The sequence below is a fragment of the Furipterus horrens genome, unplaced genomic scaffold (assembly GCF_987537825.1).
Source record: "Furipterus horrens unplaced genomic scaffold, mFurHor1.1.pri manual_scaffold_3, whole genome shotgun sequence".
Lineage (NCBI taxonomy): Eukaryota > Metazoa > Chordata > Mammalia > Chiroptera > Furipteridae > Furipterus > Furipterus horrens.
The window spans coordinates 108720114-108745211 of NW_028327173.1; the positions used below are offsets into that span (position 1 = coordinate 108720114).

General features: G+C 34.7%; 1 protein-coding gene across 1 annotated transcript in view; it reads left to right on the forward strand.

Moving 5' to 3' along the window:
• Positions 1-25098, forward strand: part of MYO9A (myosin IXA) — a 309544-nt gene that overhangs the window by 204710 nt on the left and 79736 nt on the right. Inside the window, exons 22-31 of the mRNA XM_090270072.1 lie at positions 156-278; positions 2024-2173; positions 2978-3300; positions 3912-5507; positions 8767-8866; positions 9362-9571; positions 15212-15324; positions 20126-20268; positions 23197-23420; positions 23906-24022. Of these exons, the coding sequence (XP_090126198.1) occupies positions 156-278; positions 2024-2173; positions 2978-3300; positions 3912-5507; positions 8767-8866; positions 9362-9571; positions 15212-15324; positions 20126-20268; positions 23197-23420; positions 23906-24022 (3099 nt within the window). The remainder of the gene's footprint in view (positions 1-155; positions 279-2023; positions 2174-2977; positions 3301-3911; positions 5508-8766; positions 8867-9361; positions 9572-15211; positions 15325-20125; positions 20269-23196; positions 23421-23905; positions 24023-25098) is intronic.

Sequence of the window (25098 nt, forward strand, 5' to 3'; positions counted from 1 at the left end):
GTAATATTTTAAGTTAACAAGTACTTCCTTGGTTTCACCCTATTTAAAAGAATGAGAAGAGGATTAATAAAAGGATAGTTAGCTAGCTAACATTTAGGATCTTGTTTATATGTCATTCTCTTGTGACTTTATAAAATTTTCTTTTCATTTTTCAGGATTTTGTGAGCCACTTCCATGTACTTCTTCCTCGAAATATGATTCCATCCAAATTTAACATTCAGGATTTCTTCAGGAAAATTAATATTAATCCAGACAATTATCAAGTTGGAAAATCCATGGTAAATGTATATATAGCCCTTGTCAAAACTGAATGTATTTTTGTATCTAAATAATAATGACAATCTTTGCCTATGAGAATGTTTTATAAAAACATAGCACACCAGATGACATAAGAAAAAATAATATAATCAGTATTAAAGAGTTTCTGGCCAATTCTCTAGTTCTACCTAAAATTTTAACTGCCTAAAAACCTTCTCTTCCTAGTATTCTACTATAATCTCCAACTCTACTTGCCCAAAGTCACCTTTTCCTGATTTCCTGTCTATCCTTAATTTGTCACCTACTCTTTCTGTCACCCTTCTTCTAGTTTCTTAGGCTAAAAACTGTAATCATATTTGACTTACCCTTCACTTTAATCCTTTTACAAAGTTCTGGATTATTTTTTTCCTTACAAATGATTCTCACATCACACCTCTCCCTTTATCTGCATTGCTACTGTTTCCATATTCTATTTCTTTACCTCTCACTTATATTTCTCTTACAGTAAACAGATTTCTCATCTAGTTCCAGTCTATTTGTCATTCTGTTTAACTCACTATACCCACTGTATCAAAATCATCATCTCTTAATATACTTCTTTTCTTATGTTGGTTTCCTGCTCAGTAATAATCCTCTGGTAACCTTCTCATTAAATTCAAACATCTTTCTCTTTTTCAAGAACCTCCATATTGTGATTTTAAACTATTTAGTATCTTGATTATGAAGATTAAGTGTTTCATTGACTCCTGTATGTGGCTTTACATTATTTCCAGCTCCTCGTTTTGCTCAGGTGGGGTCCTCTGTCTCTTGCTGTTACTAGTTTACTGTTTTCCTCTTTGGATATCTAATAACTGTGTGCTCTTTTAGAAAATATTTTACTTTTGACAAAAATGGTAGGTGATGGATATTGTAATTAGTTTGATTGTGGTAATCATTTCACAGTGTATACATACATCAAAACATCATGTTATATACCTTAAGTTTATACAGTTTTTAATATATACCTGCTCTTAAAGGTGAGTGCAAGTCCTATTTCCAAAGGGACCATGTCTAAGTTATCTTTGTATCCTCCTAAATTTGTACAGATATTTTTAATGGAATGAAGGAGTAAATAAACTAATTAATAGCTTTAAGCATTAGGAAGCCTTTGATACATACTGGGTTTCAGAAAGACTTATCATTTGTTTATTCATATTGTGATCAGACTTGAAGATATGTGGTTCTCTACATTTTTCCCCCCTACTCCAACATCCTTGAAAAATATGACATACTACCAGTAGTACATTGTCTTATGATGGTGGTGAATTTCCCGAAGGAATAATGTATCATAATCTCTGGTACTGGGAATTTTATATACATGTGCACCTTAGCATATCCCCTTCTGTATTCTAATGTCTTCTTTCCATTTTGAGAATGACTACTGGGATAAATTGAAAGAAATATTTATTAGTTCTGCTTTGACATATCTAACTCTGTATTTGTTCTTTTCTAAAAATGCTTACCATAGAAGGGATGGTTAATGAAATAAATTTCTCATTTCTTTATTTTATAAAATTAATTTATATTTATTGATTTAGAGAGAGAGAGAAAGATTGCTTTTTTGTTTCACTTATTTTTGCATTCATTGGTTGCTTCTTGTATGTGCCCTGACGGGGATTAAACGCTCAACCTTGACATATTGGAATGATACTTTAACCAACTGAGCTACCCAGCCAGGGCTTATTTCTTCTTAAATTATATTTCTCATCTTTCTTCCTTCTGGTAGGTGTTCCTAAAGGAGCAGGAACGACAGCACCTACAAGATCTGCTTCACCAAGAGGTGCTCCGCAGAATCATATTGTTACAACGATGGTTTAGGGTCTTGCTGTGCAGGCAGCATTTCCTCCACCTGAGACAGGCATCAATTATCATCCAGGTAGGAGGCAAAGGATTCCCTTCATAAAATTGGCTAGTTTATTTGGGCTTTTTTTCTTTTTTTTGTAACCAGAACTATTTTACTATGAAATAGGAATGTAAACTTCTTCAGAGATGTGAATGTGTCCTACTCGTTTTTGAAATGTTGATAGCACCGGAGAGATTACCTGGCATATAATAATAAACTATTAATAAATATTAATGGAGTTGAATTTAACTTAAATTTATAGTTATAATGGCTTGTGAGGTATGATTAGGGACAAAGGAGTTATGTGCCTTAAGTTTTTGTTGACATGGTTCTATTTAATAGTTTTCTGAGTGATATTTGAGAGTTATACTTACATTGCTATTATAGACTCATCTTGGTTTATAGGTACCTTATTTCATATTTATCTGTTTTATTTTCTCTGTCATCGATTTATATGATAACTATTTCCATAGGACCTTTTGTGTTTATACAAGACAATATTTAATATCTTAATTTCTGAAATGTATGTATGTTGACCTTAAGCCCAATTTGTATTGGGAAATTATAGTATGAGAATAATTTGTGGGGCGTGAAAGCATCAAAAAATATAAATTATCAAGTTCTATAATTAACTTTATTGAGGTTATATTATCTAAAATAGTTGTTTTAACCAAGCATATCTGGGAAAGGAAAAAAATTTTAATCGCCTAGTATTTAGATGTTTAGCCAGTTACGCTTTAATTAAGACATAAGAAATTTATTCTTTTTTCCTTTTTCTATGAAAAAGTGATGTAAGATATTACAACAGTTTCTATTACTACTTTGTCTTTCTCACAGCGATTCTGGAGGAATTACCTAAATAAGAAGCAAACTATCAGAGATGCGGCTGTGCAAAAGGATGCTTCAGTTATAGCTAGTGCAGCGACTCTTCTCCAAGCTTCCTGGCGTGCTCACTTAGAGAGGCAGCGGTATTTGGAGCTCCGGACTGCAGCCATCATCATCCAGCAGAGGTGGAGGGAGCACTATCGGCAGAAGCACAGGGCTGCTATTTGTATACAGGCAAAATGGAAAGGCTACAGGGAAAGTAAGAGGTATCAAGAACAAAGGAACAAAATTATCCATTTGCAATCAATATGTAGAGGATTCAGAGCAAGACAGAGGTAATCTTTGTTGTTACAATAATTCTTTTCTCTGCTCAAGGATGTTGTTTATACCTCTGCTTTTAACACTTACCTAACTTGTATTAGAACTGGTTACATGCAATTTGTCTTCTCAACTAAACTGTGATATTCCTAGCAATTTTAACCTACATTCTGTGGTGTTTAATAGAAGCTAAATAAGTGTTTATTGAATTAAATTGGATTGAAAACCTACGTAGTCTTTGGTTATAATTGCTAAGAGTTAACTTTTACATTAGGTTGAATCTTTAAAAACTTGGCAATATTCAACTGTTTTTACTTTTAGAAATTTTAATTTTATTTTTAAGGTTTACCTTAAAATAATAAGGATATTATTAAATGAGAGCTTTACTTCTGATTTAATTTATTTTTGAGTAGAATGTCCAAGTAGGAATAATTCACTTAATGAAATATAATCTTACTCATGGAAATAGAATTATGAAATGTGAATCTAAGTTAGTTTGCGAAATACTTAGGTATTATAAAAAGAAAATTTTGAGACTTTACATTCTTTTTCTTAAATTCTCAGTAAATGTATTCTCTCCAGTGGTGATGACTTATCTCTAACATACTTAAATTTTTTTTTTCTATAGATTTAAAGCTTTAAAAGAACAAAGACTAAAAGAAACAGAACTAGAACTTGGATTGATGAATATTGAGCCCTATGGAGCTCTGGAAATTCAGGGTTCTGACCCTTCAGAATGGGAGGATTGTTCCTTTGAAAACAGAGTAAAAGCAATAGAAGAATGTAAATCTATAATAGAGAGTAATCAAAATAGTTTAGTGGACCGCTGGAAGGAACCCCCAAACAAGCGACAGGAGAGAGCCAGAAGCCAAAGTGGTGTGGACTTGAAGGAAAATGTAGCTGTAAGAGAGAGACCCAAGTCCTTGGAGGATCTCCACCAGAAAAAAGTAGGTCGCGCCAAAAGAGAAAGTCGGAGAATGAGAGAACTAGAACAAGCTATATTTAGCTTAGAATTGTTGAAAGTTCGTTCCCTTGGTGGTGTGTCTCCTTCAGAAGAACGCAGATGGTCTACAGAATTGATGCCTGAGGGCCTTCAGTCCCTTCAGGGTACACCTGATAGTGAAAGCTCTCAAGGAAGCTTGGAACTTCTGACCTGTGAGGATAGCCAGAAGAGTAAACTAGAGACCGTAATTTTAGATGAAGGAAACTTGGAGTTTCTATCACCTAAAATACCTAGCAGTCAAAAATTTGATTCACAGGACAATGCCCTTAGTGCCTCAAGTGAGACTAATTGTACATTGACTCAAAAGGGGGCACCCTCTGACTCAATGCATTTGAAGAATGGGACTCTAAAGGAAAAATTGGTTTGCAGTTCTGCATCTATTACCTGTAAGCCACATCTGAGAGATCCCTTTATTTCCAGTAGTCTGCCTACATTTTTTTATATTCCCCAACAAGACCCACTGAAAACAAGTTTCCAACTAGACTCAAGTATACAGAGAAACAAACTAATGGAAAGTGAAGAAACACTTCCAGCTCTTACTTTGGATACCAGCAGGGAATCGAGAAGGTATCACTTCTCAGCAGAAAATCAAGTTGTTGCTTCTTGGAATACAGATTCTTCTAACACTGTGCTTAAGAAGTTGGAAAAGCTGAATACTGAGAAGGAAAGAAGGCAAAAGCAATTGCAGCAGCAGAATGAAAAAGAGATGATGGAACAGATTCGCCAGCAAACAGATATTTTAGAGAGGGAGAGGAAAGCTTTCAATACAATTGAAAAACCAAGAATTGGGGAGTCTTTCCCGGTATCATCTTTCCATCAATCAAAGCAAAAAATAGAGAGGCCATCCTCTCTTCTCATCTTGAATACCCCAAATAAGGAGGAATCCCGTGTACTAGGGCCTCCATCAGTAATTGTAAAAGATGCGGCTTCTGCTCCAAAAGACAGTTCCTCTGCTCACTTACCCCTGCAGGATCGACCTGTCTTCCTGTTCTTTGAAAGAAAAGGAGGCCCATGTCAATTTAGTACTGTCAATGAGTTATCCAAGACAGACAGAATGTGCACCCAACTGAATGTAGCCTGTAAACTCTCTAATAATCATGTTTCAAAAAAAGAACACTTTAGACCAAATCAGGCTTATGGGCACAAATCTAATGACCCTCCCAGAGATGGAGCTACCAGGGCCATTTTCTTCACACCAAAGGAAACTATGAGTATTCCCCTGTAAGTGAAATATTTATTTATTTATTTTTTGTATAAATGGGAAACTTTTTGGAGAATTTTACAAGCATATAGAGGGTTCAGTTCCAGACCACTGCAGCAAAGCAAGTATCACAATAAAGTGATTCATAATCTTTTTACTGGTGGAAGGTCTTGCCTTTACTTTTTAAAAATTGCCTGTATTAAGGTGCCTTGATCAGCCTCAAGTCTTTATATGGGTGCTACTTAAATTAGCCATGTGCTCTGTGTAAAAAATTTCCCTCATTGTTGATTCCACCAGCCACTTGAAATTGGATATAATTATACCCTAAGAACCCTTGACTAAGCACAAATAGCAGTTTTTGGTTCCTTTTCATCAAGTGAGAAAGCATTTTTGAAGGGCAGTACAGTGCCAGTAAACATAGGAGGCTTTCAGCAAATGCTGGCTGCCCTAGAGCTGTTAGGTGTAGCAGTCCAGGCTTACTAGTTTCATGCTTTAAAGTTAATGTACTTTGTTATAGCCGATTGCTTATTTTTGTTCTTTATTAAGTTATTTATACTTTTTTTGTGGTAAAAAACATAATTTAACATTTTAACTATTTTAAGTGTACAGCATAGTAGTGTTATTTCTATGCATATTGTTGTGCAACAGATCTCTAGAACTTTCTCATCTTGCAAAAATAAACTCAATTACCCTTTTTCCTTACCTCAGATCCCTAATAACCATTCTCCTTTCTGTTTCTGGGAGTTTGACTATATTAGATAAGATAACCTCATATACGTGTAAAATCTTTATATTTTTAAGTTTTTTTAAGCTAGTGATAGCCACAATAAAAGCATTTTTAAGTAGTACATAAAAACAAATTTGATAAAATTTAAGATCTGTATTAAGTCTTTGTATATAGTGGATTCTTTCAGTTCTTATTTTTAAATGAAAGGGAAGGGCTATATTTTAGGGCCAAAATATTAAAAATCATATTAACTATAAAATAACTTCTTTTTCTTATACCCTAAGTTTTTAATCTTTCAGTTTTTAAAATTGCATACAGATATTATAGAAACACTTTGTAAATGTAGGGAAGACATCATTCATAATTTATTTTTCCACTAAGGATTTCTATACAGTATTATGAAACGTAGCTAAACTAAAGGACAGACTGAGGTCCTATTTGTGCCCAATAGCCCAGAGATGGCCCAGAAGTTCAAAGACTGTATAGCATATAAGCACCACCAGAGTATTAAAAACAAATTATTTCTTGTCATTCTGATTGTTTAGTGAGGTGAGGTGAGGTGTGTGTGTGTGTGTCTGTCTGTGTCTGTAGAGTTGTTGGATCTAAGAGTCTGCTTTGTAGAAGTCTTACTTGTACATTTCAAAAACATAAATCCTTGTGAATTGCTTTTTTAAATCAATTTTTCAAGATAAACAATCAAGTCTTCTTGATTTAGTTTGCTTTACCTTATTGAGATCTGTTTATCTTCAAAATGATTATATATTAGATTGTTTATGTGAAAGCTTAAGTAAAATTCATACTTCAAATCTTCTCTCATTCTGTAAGTAATACTAGAAACCTTAGCGTTTTATAGAATTATATATGTTGGTGTTCCTAAATTTGTCTAGTCCTGTTCTTACATGTTAGAGATGAGCTCATTGGCTCCCCTAGAGATGAAATGACTTGTTTAAGGTCAATTAAATAGCTGAGACTAGAACCTGAATTTCATCATTAGGAATCAGCATTGGGTTTCATGATTAGGAAGTATCACCAGATTAGTGTTCTTTCTATGCCATAGTGGTGAAAAGTAAATAGTTGTCTTCATATGGTTCATGAAAGAGAACAAAAAGAAATGAAGAAATTTAAAGAAAATACTGTGAGTTTAAAAGTTAGGGTGGTCAGGTGCTATCAAAGGTCCTACTAATTGTTTCTCTCTTTGGAAAACAAATCAAAGGTCATTAGGCTCAACTATGGCAAGAGAGATTATAATGACCAAAAAAGAATCTTTCAGGACAAGGCTTGATCATATGCTAGTCAAAAGGGGAGATCTCTGAAATGCTGTCAGCTAGGAAAGATTGTCATCTCTTTAGGTTTGTTTAGGATTATTACATAAGGCGAAGGATGCGGTAACCTCTTACAGTCCCTAGTCCTTTATTTATAAAATTAAATAGAAGAATTTGAGTGGTAGAGCAATTAGTCTGCCAGTTTGTATTCTAAGTTAGTGTCTACTTTAAACCGAGCATTATGTTAGAAGGTAAGATATGATTCTCAATGATCTTATAGCCCTGCTAAGGAGAGATTAGCAATATGTTGATGATAAGTTTTAAGACTTGTGGCACTGAGTTAACATAGATCATTGGAGACATGAAAATTCAGTCTCTATGCAGATTTTTCTCACACACTGACATCCATTTCTACATAGAATGTAATGATAAAGCAGTCACATCATGTGGTCATTCAAGCAATATTAAATTTTCATAACACTGTGCTATCTGTTTGGTTTGGGGCACACTTTTAGCTTGATAACAACTTATCTACTGCTATTGTTGATTTTATTCTGTACAATCTCAAGTTTTCAAACAAAGACAGTAGATGAAAGCTACAGAGAGATTTCCTAAAGAAAATTTGCTAACCAGTAGGAATCATCTCAATATAAAGTAATGAGGTCCTTTTTTAAATTTCAAGACTGTTTTGCTTAATAGAAGACTATTGGATTCTCATGTACTTTACATTATTAAAACCATTCAATGTGTTAGTTTAGTTAAAATATATAAAGTCTTGTCTCACATACCTATATATATAGTTAGAAAATGTGGAGTATTTAAAAATAAATAAATAAAAAATAAAGTAATGAGGTCCTTATTGCTGGGTACTTAACAGGGACTTTATAATGATTAGAGTCAAAGGCCCATACTAGGTCTAATTCTAAGGATTCGGGGATTTGTTATTTTCCCTTTCTCCTCATTAAATCTATATCATTTCATGAATTAATTCTGCCGCTACTATAATATTAAACATATGTTGTCATAGTGGAATATGACCAGTGGTTACCAGGGAAGGGCCTCTAGTAATTCATTCATACATGTAAATTCTTGCTAATAGTATCACTTAGTTAAGCAGAAAATTTTGGGGGTGTATTATTTTAGGAATTGAGTAAGTACTGGGTATATGTGTGGAATTTGCTGGAATTCTTTGACCTAGCCTGTTAAACTTTATTTTATGCTATACTTTGGGACTGCTGCCATGGGATATCTGCTGGAATTGAAATGTAATCCTGATTTTTTTATCCGAAGCATCAAGAAAGAATCCTTAAACAGTGGGAATCCTCAGCTCCATAAACGAGATGAACCAACTTGGAAACCTGTAAAATTAATTGGGCCAGGCCAAGGAGAGGTAAGTGTGGAATTTTGTTTATCTATACTCTATGCAAAATAGATGCATATTATTTTTGTAGATATAGCATCTCGTCTACCCATCATCATTCCCAAGAGTTTATAGAGAAAGAAGCCATGAGTTAAGTCTGTTATACTTAGGGAGGTATACTTCAGGCAGGGAATGATGCCTACAAACCAGATTGGACTTAAAAAAAGAAGTTGCTAAGAAAAAAGGCAATTTACGCGAGCAATGTTTTTGACTTATTATGGCAGTGAAAGATGACTTTCTTGGTTATGTAGATTTGGCTTCCATTCTCATTCTTTGTCCAGAGTAATGTGTATGGACTGCTTTTGGTTATCTGTCACTTCTAGTGGAAAGGTCATGGTGGGGTGGAGGGATGTTACAAGAAATCCATGAGCTCTCTGATGTCTTTCATTGGCATCATCTCCCCCCTCCCAAAACCAAAAAAACAAAACATTGTTGTGTTATTTGTTTTATCATTTGGTCAAGCAGGTTGCCAGACCGGCCCATAAAAAGAAAGCTCGAATGGCGCGGACGCGCTCCGATTTCTTGACTAGAGGTACTTTTGCTGATGGGGAGGGGGATACAGAGGAAGATGATTACGATGACATTGAGCCCCTTCTCTCCCTTGACCAACCTTCTCACTCTGAGCGAGGGCCAGCACCCAGCCTGGGTCAGGCCTCTCACAGTGACTCCGAAATGGTAATTTTACAACAATATAAGAAAACTAGGCAACAAGCCAATCTGTTGGGAATAGTCTTTGCTAATCTAAAGCTAACCTTCACACCTTCTTCCCCATAGAATGGTTTGTACATGGGAAACCTCAGTGAACACAGCAAATAAGCTAAACTTTAATAAGACTAAGTAAAGGGTTCTTTAATAGTGCATGTCAAATAATAAATGAGGCAACATTAAGGTTAACTTGGCACTAATGTAGAAATTTTCTGTATTATATCTTGAAAGATCTAGAGCAGGGACCCCCAAATATTTTTCTAGTAAAGGTCCAGATGGTAAACATTTTAGACTTTGTGGATCATACAGTCTCTTTTGCAGCTACTTAGTTTGCCACCATAGAGTGAAAACAGCCATAGACAATAAGTTAACAAATGGGCATGGCTATGTTCCAATAAAGTTATTTACAGAAACAGGCAATGGGCTCTATTTGACCTGTTGGCTATAGTTTTCTGACCCCTCCCCGATCTAGTGACTAGGGTATGTGTTAAACACCCAGTAGCTTTTGATTGAAGTGGTTTTCTTTTTTTTTTCTTTTTCATTTTTGCCTTTAAACTTGCTTTCCCATTCCTAATTTTTTAGCAATAGAAAATAAACAGGAATTTTTAAAAATTTAATGAGCAATGCCAAAAATACATTATACCTATAATAGAAGTCCCAAGGAAATGTGGCATGAAACAGTGAAGTAACAACTAGACCAACCTGGCCAAGTAGAAGGTTTTATATATCATGTAAGTTTGTATTAATCACAGATTATAATGTTTGAGTTAGGTTTGAATAAAACCACTATTTTGACTAAGAACATAACTTTATCTTCACATCTCAACAAAAATTAGATGTACATGTGGTTTGATAAGTATGAATGTATTTGTGGATATAAAATATTTCATTTTGGAACTGTCCCAGAAAATACACAATATCAGGACCTGTATGTCTGCTTTGTACTAAAACATTATCACTGATAAAATGGAGCGATAGGCAGATTATTTCCATGCATATCCTTAATTAAATTGAATCTCATTCTTTTTTATAGAGGAAAATTTTAGGGTGGCCTTCTTTTGACTTATTAAATATTTTATCTTTGAACTGTTTTAAGCTATTGATTGTGCCAGAGATCTAGTTAATTAAAATTTCTAGCCCTGGTTGCTGTGGCTCAGTGGCTTGAGCATCGGCCTGCGAGTCAAGGGTCGCTGGTTCGATTCCCAGTCAGGGCACATTACTAGGTTGCACGTCAGGTCCCCAGTTAGGGGCACGAGTGAGAGGCAACCACACAGGGGAAAAAAAAAATTTCTGCTAATTTCCAGAATACTCTCATTTTCTTTTATCTTTTGTTTGAGATAGACCCAGTTTTTAAATGACAGTATTGACATTCTAAGAAAGAAAAAACAACATCACAGAAAAATGCACTACCAATTCTCTAATTAGACAAATGAGTCATTTCCCAGAGCCAAACTGTAGGATTATAAAAGTTGGAACAGTCTGTATATTCATTAATAGAGCCAATGCCCTCTCTTCAGATAAGATAAAACAACTTCATTCTGGAGATGCCCTGTTTTTGAGTTAAAAGAACAACACATACCCTTATATGATTATTAAAGATGAAATTATGTAATGAATGAAACTAATTTTAATGAAAAGTACTATTTAGATATATATTTTTAGTGTGAATAGGGAGCATACCGAATTTATTCTCTAAAACATAAATAAATGTTTCACTTGTGGAAGAACTTAGCATTTGTAATTGCTGCTTTGTTCCTGAGCATTTCCTTTGTTACAAACTTAGTCCTTTTGGTGGTAGAATTCTTTCTCACTGAGAACTTTGCTGAGATGAACCAGGCAGCTGGGCTCTCTGCTTGGAGCATTCAGCCCCTTTAGGGGGTTCTAGCTGGTAGCCTCTGCCTAAGATTCTGTTCACCTGCTTGACAGTCACTGCATGCCAGTAGTTATAGAACACCTGCGCAGTGTGTTAGTCACCTCTCCAGCTTTCTCACTGCCCTTCTGTTTCATCATTAGCTATTTTAAGAACAGGTGGTGGTGGTGGTTTCTGGTGGATACTTGCATGGAGAAGCTTTGCTTTCTAGAATATGCTGATACTTAGTGGGATTGGGGGTGGGAATGGTAGGGATAGTTTTAAAGTGTGTTTGTGTTTACCTTGAAAATATGCCATGTTCTAATGTTATCTGATACTGTGAAGATGAAGAACAACTGTTTTTAAGTGAAATCTACTGAATTCTCACTATTGAGATATCTTCATAATTTTAAATGAGCTTGATTTTCTGGATACATAGATTTTTAAAAACAGGACAGTTTTGTGGGATTTTTTTTTTTCCTGGACATAGTGATCCTGTCACTAACTTTTGCTAAGCCAAAGTTGGATGAAGCCCTTTGACCCTTCCAATTGTGATATATCTGATGAGATGAAGACAGTTACAAATGAATTATGTAAAGGGAGCTTGATAAGCATTACCTCCTAAGTTGATGAATTGTTCATCAGTTTTTAACCAGCTATGGAGGAGTAGAGACAGGAGTAGTAGTTTCTCACCCTAAGATTTTGGTGTTTTGTTTTGTCTTTCTAATTGCCTGCTTTTAACTCTGCCATTTGAATAACTGTTTAGACTCTGTTTGCTGCTCTCACTCAGTTCTTATACTCACTGTGTTGACTTTTACCTAAGAAGAAGGACACATTCTGCTATGCAGTATTTTAAAGGTGGCTTTTATATGGTATTTTAGTCTCTCAATCTTCTGAATGATGAGTTAGTAAAATCATTTCTATCCCTTATTTGTAGGATTGGTATAGATAACATTACAGTTTTCTCTGTATACTTTCTTCTACCACTCCCCAGAGTTAAACCAATTATTTCTATGGGTATGATTCCCAAATAGCTCTGCAGAATTTGTCTTCTTTATCCTCTATATGATAAAACTAAATTTCTTACCCCCCCAAAAAAAACTGCTGTCATTTTATATTCCTGTTTCTATTTGTTATTCTCTGAGATTCTTCTCCAATACTTATCAGTGTTGAATTTTCCTTCATCTCTTCATCCCTCTGTCCACTCCACAGAATAACTGCCAGAAAAACCTGTTGATTAAGCAAGACTAAGTTTATTAGCTTATTTTATAGTAAGTAAAAATCCACCTTGACTAGGTCTTAATTTCTCAGAAAGGGGAAGTAAAGAGAGGATGTTTACAGGGTTTTAGGACACAGACTAGTGATTTTTGAGGTGAATCTTGAAAGTTGGAAAACTGGTTGTTAGTGAACAAAGTCTATGACAGGAGAGCTTTAGATGGGTGGCCATCAGACAGCAGCCACGCCGTTGAATACACTTAGTACTTATGTGTGTATTTTATTCTCCCCAGAGAGTTAGAGATAGTTTATAGCATTGTGATTCTGGTTTTTGAAGATTTCATAGACTTTTCTCTATGAAACTATCTGGGATTGGTACGTTTTTGTGACATAATTTCTTCATCTCTATTCTAGTGAAATTAGTCTTTTAAGCTTTCTATCTAGGGTCCAATTTTGGTAAATAGTTTTTTCTTATGAAATTACCATTTCATCTAACTTTTCAGATTTATTTGCATAAAACTTTGGAAAGTAAGTAATCTCTTATGATTTTTAACAATTCTTTGTTTCAATGGATATATCCCTTTTGTTGTTTCTTATTTTGTAGATTTGTGTTTTCTCCTTTTTATAAGCTAGCAAGTCATTTGGTTTGTTATCCCCCCCCATCCCACCCCCGCCATTCTCTTCTGATTCTACTTTTACTTTTACCTTTGTTATTTATCTCTGTGTGCTTTCTTCTGGTTTACATTTCTTTTATAACTTTTGAATTGGGGGTTGGAATAATTTATTTATTTTTATTGACACAAGCTTTTAAGGTTACAGATTCTCTGATCACTGCTTCAGATGTATCTTATTTATTCCAATGTGTAAAGTTTTTCTTTAGAAAATTAATTTTAGTTTATATTACTTTTATTTTTATCGAGAACTTCTGTAATGAATTATTTTTTTAGTTTTCAGAGGAAGAGCCATTTGGTTTTTATTTATTAGCTTCTGGTTTATTACATTGTAATCAAAGAGTATTTGTAATGTTTCTGTTTGATCAAATTATCAGTATTATTTTTTAGTTAATACATATATGATCAGTTTTTGTGACTGTACCATGTGCATTTGATAAGAAGGTGTATATTCTAGTTAGAGTGTAAAATTTCAATACATATTCATAATCTCTACCTTATTGGTTATGTAGTTTGTCTTGTATATTTTTATTATTATTTTTTGTACACTAGATCTATCTAATACACAGAATGTTGTGTTAAAGTCTCCTATTAGACATTTTTAATTGTGGCTTTTAGTGTTTAAAAAATGTCTTTTGTGCCCTAGTTGTGGGGCTCATTTGGTTGGAACATCATCCCGTAAACTGAAAGGTATAGGTTCAGTTTGCAGTTAGGGCTCATGCCTAGGTTCTGGGTTCAGTCTGGTCAGGACACGTGCGTGAGACAACCAGTCAATGTTTCTCTCTCACATTGATGTTTCTTTCCTTCTCTCCCTTCCTCTCTCTCTAAAATCAATAAGCATATCCTTGGGTGAGGATATTAAAAAAAATGTCTTGTCATATTCAATGTGAATTGAATTCTACTCAATAGTAATATCACAGCCTCTGTTTTCTTATTATTTCTGTTTTCTCAGAATACTTTTGGTTATCCTCTTATTTTTAGCCATTTTGGATTCTTTTGTTTTAGATGTGTGTTTTCTTTACAGAGTAGTTTGGTCCTGCTTTGTGAGCCAAATTAAAAATTTCTTTTCTTGATAGATAAGTTAAATCTATTCATATTTATTAATAAAACTGATAGATTCAATTTCAACTCTTAAACTTTTAAATTTTAACAACTCAAGATGGTTTCCATTAATAAGGCCATAGTGAAGCAGGGTAAGGAAAAGATATAACTACAGAAAAAGGAAATATTGGGAAATGACTGGAATAGGTAACAAGAAATTTCTCCTTCAAATTGGATTGTCTTTAAAGGGGGCATCTTGTAAACAAATGAAACAGGAATTGCCATTTGAAATTCAGGTCCCAGTTTGATAGCCATGTGAATTGTGTATAATTTAGACTGTTAATGGTGAATGATTTATTATTCTTTGGTCCTTTGGTTTTTCTTATATTTCTGTGTACTTGCTCTTTTAAATCCTTTATTGTATTGTATAACAAGAATCTATAATAGCAAGTTAAGCCATAAAAGTAAGGAGGTATGAAAGACTGTACTTAGCATTCCATATTTATCAGATTCTGGATCTTTTTTCCGTGTCTTTAGATAGTTTTGACTTTCTTACCTTTCCACCTGGTTTTCTTTGTTAAACTTAGAAAACATGAGCTGGCAGGTCCTATTTAGTATTTTCATTGACTCAAGTTCTCTTCCTTCAGATTGCTCTAGACATTTAATAGAGTTTTTAATAGGTTCTTTTATGTCAATAAATCTGAATAATATTAATGTATTTTTGTATGTTTTAATAGGTGTAATTCTCAAAAAAATTTATAACCTGAGTTTTAATCACAGTGCTATGATTTAGTTACTTGATTTTAAAGTCTTTCACATATGTAATTATTACAGACATCACAGCGATTTTCTTCAGTTGATGAAGAAACGAAACTTCATAAGACTATGTCTCAAGGAGAGATTACGAAGTTGGCAGTGAGACAGAAGGCTTCAGATTCGGATATAAGGTATAAAGTAAACACTGAGAGTTAATAGGGATAATATAATTTTAATTCCTAATTGGCTATAGTTAAATACTGAGACTCTTTTCAAAAGCATAATTGATAGAGCAGTTAATTTCTATTTTCAACATTTCTATTACATGTGTGATAGGCATGTAATAGTTCAGATGTATAAAATGAGCTTATCTTTATAAGTATGATTTGAGCAAAGTCTTTAAATCTTTATATGACTTGTGATGTTTTGGTTCTTATAAAAGAAGAGATTAGACCAGATGAGATTGAAAATCTATCTTTGGACTTAGATTTTATTCTAACTGTTTTGCAACTGGAACTAGAAGACTCTTTTGGGAAATAATTCTGTTCTCCTTAAGAGAGTATGTGGAATTTTTATTTGTCAAATATATTTGGAATGTGGATAAAAGGGAACCTTAGTGCACTGACAAGGAATGCAGATTGGTACAACCAATATAGAAAACAGTGTGGAGGTTCCTCAGAAAATTAAAAATGGAATTATCTTATGTGATTTCACTTCTGAAGAAACCTGAAACACTAATTCAAAAGAATATATGCACCCCGGTGGCCATTGCAGCATTATTTATAAGAGCCAAGATATGGAAGCAGCCCAACTGCCTATCAGTACATGAGTGGATAAAAAAACTATGGTACATTTACACAATGAAATACTACTTGGCCGTCAAAAGAATGAAATCTTAACCATTTGTGACAGCGTGAATGGATCTAGAGGGTATTATGCGAAGTGAAATAAGTCAGTCAAAAAAAGACAAATACCATATGATTTCACTTATATGTGGAATCTAATGAACAAAATAAACAAACAAAATAGAAACAGAGTCATAAATATGGAGAATGGACTGATAGCTATCAGAGGGGAGGAGTGGTTGGGGGTTGAGTGAAAAGAGTGAAGGTCTTAAGCAGTACAAATTGTTATTTACAGAATAGCCACAGAGATGTGGATTACAGCATAGGCAGCATAGGGAATATTGTCAATAATATTGAGATAAATAAATGTGAGGCCAGGTGGGTGCTTGGGGCAGCAGGCAGATCACTCTGTAGAGTATGATTTTCTGGCCAGTTTGCTGTACAGAATGGTATTGGGTGTGGCCTGTGGTTGAAAAATAAAAAAATTAAAGAGAAAAATAAAAACAGCAAGTTCACAATTAAAATCCCCCATAATTTTATAGTATTTTAATTGAGGATGAATAAATCATTGCAGGTACAGAAGAAATAGATGAAATCTATCTATTTCAAGAAAAATATTTATTACCAAAACTGACTCTGGAAAATATTTAAGGAACAGTTAAACAGACTAAATAAGTAAATAAATAAATATTTTTGTTCCTTACTGTGTTATATAAGGCAGTTGAGCCCTCACTGAACACTTGAAATCTGTCTGATTCATAACCCTATTAAAGACTACCTCCTTAATAATTGCAGAGGCATAATCCAAGATAACTCAAATCCAGAGCAGCTTATTTTGGAGATCAAATTTTGGTAAACTAGAAAGAACAGATAGCTAGAGATAGCAGATTAAGTATATAAATTTAATTTGCACTTTCTCCTCCAAAATTGCCAAAATGACAAAACCTGTGCAGAACAATAGCAGCAAAACAACAGAAGGCAACAATAATAAAACAGGTATTCAAAAAACAAGTTTTAAATATCTTGATGGGGAAAAGTTGAATCCTAAACCAACTGGGTAAAGCTGAGAAAGAAGCATCAGATTGACTGATCTTCCCCTACCTTAGCAGAAAATAGGAGATTTATTCCCTGGAAAGGATGAAAACAAGATCTCTGCACTTGGAGGTTACCAGATATATTTGAAGACTGGGGGGTACATATTTGGCATAGGGGATTTAATGACTGTTGACATAATGAATGTTAAGATTGCCCAGCCTTTTCCCTCCATTTAGCTTACACATTTCATGTACCACCTAAGCAGATGGTTCAAAGAGTGTTGGGGTCATTTTATCCAACCCTTTAGGAAAAACCTAGAGATATTGGTACAAGGGGCTCCCCCTCCCTACAAAATGGACCAACCAGCTAACCCTATAAAAAGACCACAGTTTGGAAGCCCCACCAAACAGCTTCATTTTTTTTTTTTTTTTTTAACCCTATTTTTGTCACATATTTGAGGAAACATATGAAAGAAACTAAAACTAATGGATAAAATACAACTTGAGAGAAATAAACTATGTGGAGCAGGGGGTGGAATTCAAGATAGGCAAGTACGACTATCAACAGGCCTGCATAAATGAATACAGCTATTCAATACATCCATGAAACCAACCAGAGTGCATGAAAGAGAAACATTCATAATAAAAAAGAGCTTTTGAAAGTTAAAAATAATATCATAAAGAAACAATTTAGAAGTGTTAGGAAGTTGAGGCCATATCTCAGAAAGCGCTGAGCAAATAGACAAAGAGATGAAAGAGACAAGAAAAATTTTAAAAATTAGAGGAGCTATCTATTCAGTAGATCCAGTGAGCCACTGATTGGAGCTTTTAAAAGATAAAACAAAGAAAATGGAAGGGATGAAATCATTAATAAAATAATTCAAATAACTTTTACAATACTGAAGGACATGAATTTCTAGATAAAGGGCCTACTGAGGGCCCAGCATGAATGTAGGCCCATGCCAAAAGCCATGTCGTTATAAAACAACAGCAACAAAAGGTATCTCCATTTTGATGGTGATAGTAGCTTTTCAAATGACAGTTGTAAAGCAAGCACTGAAGGAAACTACACCAGATTGGAGTAGATTAGAAGGCTCTGGGAGAGATTTCAAGAACATGAAACTTGTTGGAGTACCTACTATGTTGTAACATGTTGAGAGGAGATGTTATATAAATGGGGAAACCCTTGGCAGTGAATTGAATGTAGAAAAGTAAGCAAGTGTAAAACAAAACATTTATTAACTGTAGGAAAATGAAGATTATGCAGTGAACTACGTTTCTCCATTGTGAATATTATTTACATAATAAAAATAGTGAATATTACTAAAAGAAAATACTGTATATTTATCTACCTAAATTACAAGATGATTCTATTGGGGGCATGTCTGTGTTTGTGGAGGGTGTAGAACAGAAGTGGCGAAACATGCTTAATTATAATTTGTGGTCACAAGTATGATAGAAATGTAAGTATAGTAAATATTAAAAGAAATCAGTTAAATTAATTAAAAAGGATTCTCTCTAAGAAGCAGAAAAAGAATGAGAATGGCAGAAGGGTGCTGTCATTTGTAATAAGCCTTGTAGAAAATTCCTCTTTATACTATATGGATGTAAAAGTTTAGTAAGAAGCTTAAAATAAAAAAAGGAACAAAGGAAAAAAAGATCATAGGCTTCAAAACCAGGTAGACCTCATTTTAACTTCCAGTTCCATTAGCCCTCTGAGCCTCATTTGCTCAAATATAAAGTAAGGACAATCCCTATTTATCGTAGTACGTTTGACCCTTGAACAACATGGGTTTGAACTACTTGGGTCCACTTACACGCATAGTTTTTGCAATAAATATACACAATACTGTAGATGTATTTTCTCTTTCTTAACAATTTTCTTAATATTTTCTTTCCTCTAGCTTACCTTATTGTAAGAATATAGTATATAGTACATATAACATACAAAATATGTATTAATTGACTGTTTATGTTATCAGTAAAGCTTCAAGTCAGCAGTGGGCTATTGGTAGTTAAGTTTTGGGGGAGTCAAAAGTTATATGTTGATTTTCAACTGTGCATAGGATCAGTGCCCCTAATGCCTATATTGTTCAAGGTCAGCTGTAGTTGTGAAAATTAGGTATATCATATATAAGGTATATTAACTGGCTTCTAATAGATGGTCAAAGTTTTTTTTGTATTGACTCAGTGAACATACGAAGGAACAAACTAATATACAGATAAGTCTCCTGGTATGGGGTTAGGACACCTGATGTGTGGTCAGTAAATGTGAGCTGTTGTTATTATCTCAAGGTGTTGCCTCGACTGACATGGTAAGAGAGTATATTAAGTGCTAAGAATGAGGCAATATAGCATAGTAAGTGAGATTTTCAGCTTTCACTCACTGGCTGTGGATCCTTGGGAAAGGTACCTAATAATTAAGCCTCCAGTTTTTCACCCATAAAATTCTTATAAAGTAAAAGTAATCCTACACAAGCATTTAGTACTGTGCCTGGAACAAGATAACAACTCAAGTAAGTGGTGGCTTTTGTTAATTAATAATATGAATGGCTCATGAATATAGAGTAAAAAACCTTTGTTCATAATGGTAAGTGAGAATATTTAAAATTCTGTCTCCATCATGGTTACAAGATATGAAAATAGGCATGCTATGGTCAAAGACCGGGAGGAAATTACCCCCCGAATGTAAGCTAATATGTTTTAGAGTGATGGGATATCAGTGATTGCTTTAAAAGCATTTTTTTCTTGTTAAGTTGTCTATACACTTAAGTCCAAGCTAGAAGGAGGACAGGAATGAAGAGATATCAGTTTAAGACTTAGAAAACCTGAGTTGGAATCCTAGTTCCATTGCTTTGTGAAGTTTATTTTAGGGAATTATTTAATTTCTCTGGGTCTTATTACTTCTGTATTCAAGATGAGGAAACTGTTTACCTTTCCGATGAAATTTAAATGTGAAATTGAAAGTTAAATATGATTAAACTTATGTGTGGATGTTAAGTGAACTAATATGTACATGAAAAGTCTTTATAATATAGCTTAAAGTGGTGTACAGATATTATCATGTGGATGTGCTGATTTCCTTTTTTACCTTTATTTTGTTTTCTAAATAGACCTCAGAGAGCTAGGATGAGATTCTGGGCCAAAGGGAAACAAGGGGAGAAGAAGACTACCAGAGTGAAACCTGCTGCTCAGTCAGAGGTTTCAGCACCCTTTGCTGGCTCAGATATAATTCCAGCTCATCAGGTTCCAGATGGTAAGAATGGACAAAGGGTGGAGATTGTATTTGTAATTCCTGTTAACTCCTTCTGAAAGTGTGCTATTGCTCTAGTACTTGTAATGGCAATTCTGTTGGCTAGATATTCTAATGAGCTAGGCCCAGGATTATTAAATCCCCCCCTTAACTAAAAGATGATAATTATAAAAATACATTATACCTATAATAGAAGTCCCAAGGAAATGTGGCATGAAACAGTGAAGTAACAACTACTTCAAGAATGGTTGTGAATCTTTAGTGAGCCTCAGGTTCCTAAAGTGTTAAAATTTAGCCATCATGCACTCACAGATAAATATGTATTATTAGTAAAAATAAGAAGATAGCAGCTAATACACTTGAGTGCTTACTACATACAAAGCATTGTACTAAGCATGTATGCATTAACTCAGTTGATTTAACTTTTTGAGGTACATTGTTATTCCCAATTTATAGATGAGAAAACAGACACGGAAGAGTTATTTGCTTATAAACATATAGTAAATGGCAGAGCTGAGATTTGAATCCAAGCAGTCTAGCTCCAGAGTCCACATTCTTAATCACCCATGCTACATATTAAGTATCTACCATATGCCAGTGCCTGGGACTTTATCATGGTAGCTGTTATTTTAACTTTTTGGGCATTGCTAATAACACATTTGAAAGTACCCAACAATTAGTTCATCTATTGAGAAAACTTTTTTCTAAATGCTAAAATCACTAACTCTCCAAGGATTTCAGTAATCCCTCTATTAGATTGTCGCATTCTTCCCAAGCCTTCTGATTAGGCATGCTTTTAATTACTATGTAAAGGAGTCAGGTGTCTTCCATAGTGATATACATCAGAGGTGTGTATATAGTAATGAGTGTGTGAAATACCAGTGGGTGGGTGATAAAATGGAAAGAGGTCCTAGGAAGAAAGCTATCTCTTGAAGAAAGATAGAGCAGACCCATTGCAATAAGTAAACAAAACTTCTCATGTCTATGATACAATAAAGGGCCCAGGAGAAAAGATTATCAGGTTTGACAGAAGTGGATGGGTCAGAGACACCTGTGTGTCAGAAGAAAATAATGGTAGAAGTATAGTTTGAGCCTTGTTTTTGTGTCTAGTGGATTTGCTCCTATTAGTTGGCATACTGATAAGGATAAAATCAATAATGAATTAAGTGAATAATACAAATTTAGTTTGGAGGATTTGGAGTTCCTTACCATTACATTAATAATAGGATGAGTTTCTTATGTCTTATCTGGTTTACAATAATCATTCTAATTTTCTCACTTTTCTCAGTTATATTCTGCATTGCTAATTCCCCAGAAGGAAGGTTAAAGCTTTTTAATTGGAGCATATATTATTAGCAGTCTTCATTGTGTATTTGCTTCAAAAGGATATGTATATAAAAGTTAAGGTTGTAGCTTTTTAATTATTTTTGGGTAGAAATTTATTAAGGTAGCCCTTGTTTTTTTTTTTTTTTTTTGCCTTTTTTAAATTGTTGTTATTTTACAGTTGTCCCAATGTTCTCTTCCATTGCTCTCCCCTGCCCCGCCCACCCCCTCTGCTCCCCCTGTCAGTCCCCACCCTGTCGTCCATGTTCGTGGGTCATTTATACATGTTCTGTGTTTAATGAAGAAATAAGATTATAAGCAGTGTCTTTAGTAATTATTTCTTTTATTATAAGAAAGACATTAACTTTACTAAATGAGATACTTAAATATCCAGGTTTATAATGGAGTTAAAATGAGTTGATAGCAATTTGAATATACTTGTATCCTATGCCTTCATAGTTTTTATTCTGGTGCCATAAATGAGATTGGGTTAGCCTAACTTCTGCCTGAGGTGGAATTAAGCATTTAAGGGAGGCTGCCTTTTTCTCTTTCTTCTTTTTTTTTTTTTTTTTCCAGTATCAGAATTAGCTTTTAGATGGGATGAGAATATACCATTGGAGAGAGGGTAAGGTGAATGCATGTGGGGGAAACAAAGAGATATGTGAAATAAGAAGTGGCAGATATTCTCATGAAGCCCCAGTAGGGTTTTAGCAAATCCAGTATAGTTCTAGATTGTAATGGACTACATGAAATCCAATTTCTTGGGTGTATATAATCATAGAGAAAATTTGTTGTGCTTTCTAATAATATACACAAAGCCAGTTCATTCCAGGAATTCTCTGGGAAATGCAATTATTTGGAAGATACATAAGAAAATCCTAAATACAAAAGAGAAAGAAGCAGAAGTGAGCCAGTTGTTACCTGGCTCCCTAAACAGGTTGCCAAACTAAGTCCAGATATTATTACTGAAGCATTTATGGCTTTATCCACTAGCAAGGAAATAATGATAATTATGAAACTTCACTGGTTTGATAATTATATATTTTTATAATTAAGACCATAGAAGTTGTTAAATAATATCAGTCAGCTTGGAGTTTCCAATTACACAGAACACTAGGAATTACTAGGAAAGCTTCTTCCAGAAGATTTCTCACTTTTGCTCTGGAGTAAGTTCAGAGCAAGAGCTAGATTGCCTCTTAAAATTTATAATTGATAATTATATAATTTTATATAGCTGGATGTTCTTTCAAACAGTTGTAGTAAAACCTTGACTTGGTTAACATGCTAGTGTGATTTTCTAGTCTTTATTTTCTTTGGGACGGAGGTCTCTGAGATCCAAGCTTCAGATCTACAAGACACTGTCATCTAGGTTTCCAGTATCAGACCTTAGAAAGACATGACAGTATTTTCCATTGAAAAGTGGTAATTCAAATGTGCAGTCTGGATTTATTGTTTAACTCCCTGGCCTCAAACATTAATATTATTTTCTTTTCAGATGTTTTTTATAGTGATTTACTAAAGGAATTTATACTTAAAAAGAGGGATTTGGAGATTTCAATATTTTTACTAAATGCCGTTTATTTTTGGCTACTCTATCTTGAATTGTAGAATTAGCTCACTATCATCCAACACCTCCTTTGAGCCCAGAATTGCCTGGTAGTTGCCGGAAGGAGTTCAAAGAGTACAAAGAACCCTCTCCAAAGGCAAAACGCAAGCGAAGTGTGAAGATCAGCAGCGTGGCTTTGGAGTCAGTGCACTGGCAGAATGACTCTGTCCAGATCATAGCAAGTGCCAGTGATTTAAAAAGCATGGATGAATTTCTTCTGAAAAAGGTACATCTTGAGTGCTGACTTCAGCCCATGAGCAGCTTTAACTATGGAAAATTTTATATATCAGGATATGGCCTCTAGATATCAAGGTGACATATGCTTCATTAAATTAGATGGTCTGTTCTTTGCCAGGAAGATGCAAGTAATATGATCCGCATTAGTCAGTTTGGGTAAACAGAATTTAATGTTTTAGGCTTTACTCTAGACTTCCATTTTACTGTAACTGCCATGTTATATATTTCATATGTGAAGGTGAGGCTTATCATTCTACACTTGGAGTTTTTCTGGTAGCCCTGTAGAATCATAAATGTTAGAAGGGACATTAGAAATCACCTAGTAGTAATAAAACTGACTATTTAGTTGGGCCCCTTAATAGTAGTGGCTTGCACTTTCAGGGCAGTCATTGTTGAAGCACCAATATGTATCCACTATTGCATTCGCTTTTCATTTACTTGATTCTCTACAAAAACTCTTTCTGTGATCCTCAGATGAATGACCTAGATAATGAAGACAGCAAGAAAGACACACTAGTGGATGTTGTATTTAAAAAAGCCTTGAAAGAATTCCGGCAGAATATCTTCAGCTTTTATTCATCTGCGTTGGCGGTAAGTTGGGCAGTGTTAGAATATATTTGGTAGTACAACATACAACAAATTTGTCAGTACTATGGAAGATAATAGAGAAGCGATGTTCAACTCGAAATTTCTCCAGTTTCTTGGTTTTGTTTTATGTACAGGAAGGGAAAAGCATACTGACTGACTTCAGATTAATAGCTTCCTCAAATTTCCTTGAGTAGTTTACTTTTCCCCATTCTGGGTATATTTTCATCTTCTTAAAGAGATACTGAATTTGGATATTCTGAATATTATTCTGTTTCACCCAGTGGCTCCTTACTATTTTGACTTCTCACAATCCTTTAGGTCTACCTTCTAATTCTTAGCCCTGGCTGGTTTAGCTCAGTGGATTGAGCGTCGGCCTGCGAGCTAAGTGTCGCTGGTTCGATCTTCCAGTCAGGGTACATCAGAGAAGGAAAACTCTGACTCCAAAAAACCTCCGCTGCCTTGCGGCATACCTCTTCAGGGGAAAGGCTAAGGGAGTAAACCCCGACAGAAAATCCGGAGCCGGAGTCCCTAAGGCGGTTTGACGTTGTAGTCAACACCGGCAACTCCTGCGGCGCACCTGAAGCCAAGCTGTATTGACTCCGTCTTTCCCTTGGACCCTTCAGCTGCGAAGAGAGGGGGGGCCTGCTGCATGGGCAACAGCAGACCCTCCATATTACCCTGCCCAGGCTCTGTAGCTTCAGCGTCATCACAAGATGTCGATTCAACACGAGAGGAGACAGATACCATGTCACTCCCGAGTCGGACTGCACAGCCATTCTCGGCGGTGCAGATAGACTCTTAAGAAGCTACACCATCGTCTCTCGAGACGGATGGCTGCCGACGACGACCTTCTAATTCTTATGTGTGTGGAATTATCACACAGTTTTTTTCCACTGGAATTAGAGTAGTTTTGTTCACTGATTTCTACCTATCAGTTTATATCACTTTCAAATTTATACTTTCATATGATATTGGTTCTGTCCTAAAAAAATTATTTTTGATGCTAAAGTAAATAATAATCAATGCCAGGCTTATGGGAGAAATCCAGGGATTTTTCAAATTATTACATTGTTTAAGCT